Raw genomic sequence first — 5,317 nt, 5'->3', positions numbered from 1 at the left:
TTCCCGATCCCATTTTCAAATTTTTTAACTATATCCTCAGTTCTTTGATATTCTTCTTGATTTAGAAATGGCTTCACTGTGAAAAGGAAATGTTTTTATTTTAAAGACAACTGTATACTGTATTCCAAGATTCAGATATCCACAGGCAAGGGGGTGGATGAAAATACTCAAAATTTATTTTTCAAAAAAAAGTAATTGAAAGGAAAACATCTGTAAATAAATCAGTGTGTTCTAATAAGACATAAACACATACTTTTAAATAAATACAGATGTTAGCAGATGAAAGCAATTGCTGAAAATCTGAAATACCTAACAGAAAACTAAATCCAGTGCATTTAAAACTGTAGGTAGAAATACTATGGAGTTCTGCAACTCCGTCAGCTGCCACAGAACTCACTGAATAATTAAATTTACAGGAACTTGTTTGTAAGTTAATACACTGAGCCATACATGTCTGCCACCCTACTGCACCAACCATAAGCTACTTGCCTTTATTTTCATAAGTCCACTCATGGTCTACAAGTACCTTGTCCATTAATTCTCAGTCACTGTCCCCATGTTATGCCTGCCTTTGAACTACACTGATGGCAGGTAGTACTACTCAATTTTTATATTATAAAATACTTTTGGATTTCTCTCAGATCATGTACCATACAGGCCAAAGTTCTCTGTAAACATCTGCAAAACTAGTCATTATTTTAATCTAAAACCCTCTTTAAAGCCTTTTTACCATGAAATCTATGGTCAGTAATAGGCACTGCTGATGTCAGTTTCCATACAGGCACATCTCATTGTCTTCTTGTAACTCACCTTGTGTATAATGTATTTGCTGTTATCTTTATATTTACATTGTGAAGTCAGCAGCAAACAGAATGGGGGGGTGGGGGACACAGTTCTGCTGATTCAATGCCTATGCAATGAGGTCTGATTCATTTTTGAGGCTGTTGGACACCACTGTCAGTTAATTTCTTGTCTGTCCTGCTAGTGCTAACCCTGTGATCTACTTACAGCTGCCAAGAAACAAGGAAGGACACGATTACTAAAAAGTAAACAAGTATATCTGTATCATCTCTAATCTACCTTTTGCAAGTAACAACAGAGTTTCAGCTGGGCAAGGTCCAGTTTCCCAGGATTCCCAGGGATTAAGGTGAGGTTGATTGGCTTGTAGTTCTCCAAATCTTCCTTCTTGCCCCTCCTGAAGACAGTGGTGACATTTGGTTTCCTCCAGTCCTCAGGAACCTTCCCCAAGCACCATGACCTTTCAAACATTGTCATAAGTGGCCTCCCAATGACAAAGGCCAGCTCCCTCAGCACTCATGGGCGCATCCCAACAGGTTCCATGCAGTTTTTCATGTCCAACCTGTTCCCTATGCTGATCCTCCTCCACCAAGGGTAAATCTTCCTCGCTCCTTTTCAAAATAATTCAATTCTTATCCTAATCATAACAGGAACTTCAGTATTTTGCACTACCTGTCTTAAGGTGAAAGATAAAGATCCATTTTCAGCTACATCCTGGCCTCCTTATGCTACTCCACAACAGTATAACACGAGTCCTAGTGGATTTTTCCTATTTCATAGGACAAACATGGAGAGTGAGGGCCAAATACTACTTACAAATGTATTTTTAAATGCATGCTGACAACCTTAGGCAGCAAGGCAGAACACCCACTTTCAAGCATTACCATACAGTGCTTGTGCTTAAATTGCACTGGGATCTCCATAAGTTCCACTGCAACATCATCATGATTTGAGTTCCACCTACACCTCCATCACATATGATCAGCTATGAACATTCACGCAGTGCCTAACATATCTAGATGTTATCTAGATACAGCTTGAATTGCACCACTGTCAGTTGTGAACACAGATGAAAAAAAAGTAACAGTGACAGAGCTATCCACCTATGCCTTTTAGCAGTTTACAGTATTCACCCAGGAAACCTGGAGTTGAAAGCCTCCCCAGACTGAGGGTAGTCCAACACTCAGTTTTCCCAGAGAGTGACCTTATTATCACACAATATATAAGAAAGAGTGATTACCCTCTTTATTCAAGTTAGAAAATTACTGGGTTCTGGTCTCTATTCATAGACCTATAAGGTTGAAAAAGACCTTTAAGATCATCAAGTCCAACTGTTAAAGGGGTGACTAAGATTGCTAGAGGACTGGAAAACATGATGAGATGAGACTGAGAACAGAATTTGTTCAGCTTAAGAAGAGAATGCAAAGGGAAGACCTTGCTGCTGCTCTGTAACAACTGAACGGAAAGGCATAGCAAGGGTAAAGCACAGCTCCTCTCAGAGACGCAGAGAAACAGGACAAGAGAAAATGAATTCAAGTTGGAATACAGGGTATTTCTGACAAGTAAAATGTGAAGGGTGTTTTTTTTTGTAATTGTTGCTGTTTTATTTTTTGTTCCCCCTCCCACAATCATCAGGGTGATCAAATACCAGAACAGGTTGCCCAGAGGTGCTGTGAAATCTCCACCCTTGCAGTTATACAAAACCCAGCTAAGCAAGGCCTGAGCAACCTGCTATAGTTGGACCATCTTTGAGTAAGGACCTGATCTAGATGAACCCTTCCCAAGCTACATGAGTTTATGACTACAGATCCTCTTTCCATTTAAAAACTATTTGATCAGATGTAAAAGCAGCACTATTAGGAAGGAGCAGAACTCAGCCTCTTTCTCACTAGAGTTCAGTGAAACTTCTGTCTTGCCACTTTCTCCAGGCCCACATATCTTGTCTTCCTTTCTGCACAGGAGATCAGCTCCATCCATGAACAAGAAGTATCCCATGAAATACACCTTCAGTTGCATAGTCAAGGAACCCTCTGGAAAGCTGGAACTTTGGGTTTGCACACTCTCAGGCTGAGTTCAGGCTTCCAAGTCTCAACCTCTGGGGTAAACCGAAAGACTAAATAACATGGCTATGGCCACCTTCTTTGCTCAAGGCTTACCTTCAAAACAAGATTAGTCATTCTGAATCCAAACCAGAGGTAGCTACTGTAGCCTTAAATAAGGCACCTTCTGAGACATATTCTGTCCAGCTTTTCCAGCTGACTGGCTTTAAAGAGACAAGTGCCTTACCAACAGGCACACTGACGAATGTGGAGTGCCTGGGGTCCTCCTCCAACTAATGAAAGACAGGAGTTTCCAAGGAATGATTCACAGTGTATATGAAGGGTCATTTGGAGGTTCTGATTTGTTCTTCAGAAGCATCTCCCTTCCCTCACTCACCTTCACAGACTAAATAAATGACAAGTTTAAGCAATGAGAATCACCGAGCTAATATCTAGAACTGGGCACTGCACATTCGGGCTTGAAGTGATTTGTAAAGGGAAGACTGTGGCAGAACAACAAATATTGGACTAACTCTCCTCCAACCTTCAGTGAGACTAAAGGAGATCAACAATGATGATCAAAGTTATAGAATGACTTATGTACAAGGAACAGTAAGTAGGAAGTAACTTCAGCATGAAAAAAAAGGGACATGTGATAAGGCATTTCTGAAAACACAGATCAGAATCAGAAAACAAGAGGAAACAAGTTCACTGTCAGATTTTATCACTCCATGAGAGAGTTACGTATCTTGGAAAGCCAGCTGGGTTTACAAAACTAAGTTCTAAATGGTAATTCTGCTATTGCAGGTTCACTACTATTGCAGCACAACTTCAGTTAATCTGCATTACAACAAAAACTTTTTTTGGACATGCATACACACACATTTTTTTCTCTAAAACCACCATTTCAACATTCTGCATTAAAAAGCAATGACATAAGGAACACCAAAGAAAACCCATTACCATCTACTGGGCCATTTCCACTACACTCAGAATAAAAGGGAACTCAGGAGTAAACTTAACGATTTCTATTTTGGGAAAGGGAAATGTTGGTCTAATATGTTTCTGCTAAGGAGAGAACTCTAGCTCTCACTCTGTTAGCATTCCTGTACTACAGGTAAGATGGTAAGATGCAAAGCAGATGTTCCAGAAAAAAAGCTCAATGCCTTCAAGTTCTGAAAATTATTAAAGAAACATAGGAAAGTAATCCCAAGATATTAGGTAACGTATCTTTGTCATCCCCGATACATCAAAGCCTGATATGATAATAAAGAATTAGCCAGTCACCTCTACTTTATAAACAAAGCTAGACACATGTGCATTGATGTTGTTTTCAAAACTTTTCTCTTATGTCATCTTCTTTAGACAGTCAACATTTCAAGGCAGAAATTATGCAAGTTAAATTATCCAACAATGCCCACCACTGCCTTTTCCTACTACTGTGTAGTTAAGAGTATTGGTGAGAAAGAAGAAGATTTAAGTATGAAAAAGTTTGATTTTTTTTTTTTTTTAACAAAGATCCTGGCAAACATAGTCATAAGCAAGCAAAATAGTTATTATGCAAAACAAACTTTGTAGACAGAGAAATATCTTTTATTAGACCAGCTGATATAGCTGGAAAACAAAAACCCCCAAAACACCACCACCACCACACTCAAAAACCTTAGGGGGAAAAAAAACTCAGGCCAAAAAGTTAACCTTCCCATATGCCCAATTCCCTTGAAGAAAGGCAACTAGGGATAAAATGGAAACTTTTAATTATGTTACTCCAGGCACTTAGTTTCCTGTTTCAAACCTGAAAAAGACCTTTTGCACTCTAAACCTGCTTGGATCCCCGGCCCCAATTACATCAGTTGATACAAGCTGTCTCTACAAAATCACTTTGCAAACATCTTCAGATTAGCCTGCTTACAAAAGCACACACAACGCTACTACTACAATATTAAGTCATTACCTGCATCAAGGTATTTACTTAAAGATTCAGCAAGAGAAGGTACTGGCAGGGAAGGCAGAGAATCTTGGTACTGAAACGTTCGCTCCTCAGAAGATTCAAGCACTTGCTTTTCCATGATGCAGATCTACAACACAACATCAACAGGCTATTAATGAAGCCTGTTAGATGACGTATTTCCCCATACTGTTTCCTCTGCCCCTAACCATTTACACGGTAAAAGACACATATCAGGGAAGTGTCCCCTGACAAAGCCAAGATCCAGGATTTCTTGTTGGCTTGAAGCCACAAAAGGCATACACACCACAAAGGGAAACTACAAGCAGGCGGCTATTGATGCTTTCTCCGCGTATGCTGGCGGTTAAAGAACTCGAGGCCTGTTGCCTTCTTCCCCGAGGAGAAGCCAGCCAGCCCTGGGACACCCACCAACTGAGACCACGGGCTAACTGAGGAAGGGGGAAATCGCCCGCCCGGCCCGGCTGGCGGCCGCCATCACGCAGGTCGCCGCCCCTCGCAGACCGTCACCAAG

The 5,317-nt window shown here is 40.5% G+C and overlaps 1 protein-coding gene across 1 annotated transcript in view; it reads right to left on the bottom strand.

Annotated features, from left to right (window-relative positions):
• CROT (carnitine O-octanoyltransferase) overlaps positions 1-4,906 on the bottom strand; it is a 19,416-nt gene extending 14,510 nt beyond the window's left edge. Inside the window, 3 exon segments of the mRNA XM_009704059.1 lie at positions 1-2; positions 5-76; positions 4,792-4,906. The exon segment at positions 1-2 is cut by the window's left edge and continues 48 nt beyond it. Of these exon segments, the coding sequence (XP_009702361.1) occupies positions 1-2; positions 5-76; positions 4,792-4,906 (189 nt within the window).
• Positions 4,907-5,317: the final 411 nt, after the last annotated feature.

The sequence above is a fragment of the Cariama cristata genome, unplaced genomic scaffold (assembly GCF_000690535.1).
Source record: "Cariama cristata isolate BGI_N322 unplaced genomic scaffold, ASM69053v1 scaffold29747, whole genome shotgun sequence".
Taxonomy (NCBI): Eukaryota; Metazoa; Chordata; class Aves; order Cariamiformes; family Cariamidae; genus Cariama; species Cariama cristata.
The sequence above is the reverse complement of the archived record's forward strand: the minus strand, read 5'-3'. Positions and strand labels throughout refer to the sequence as shown.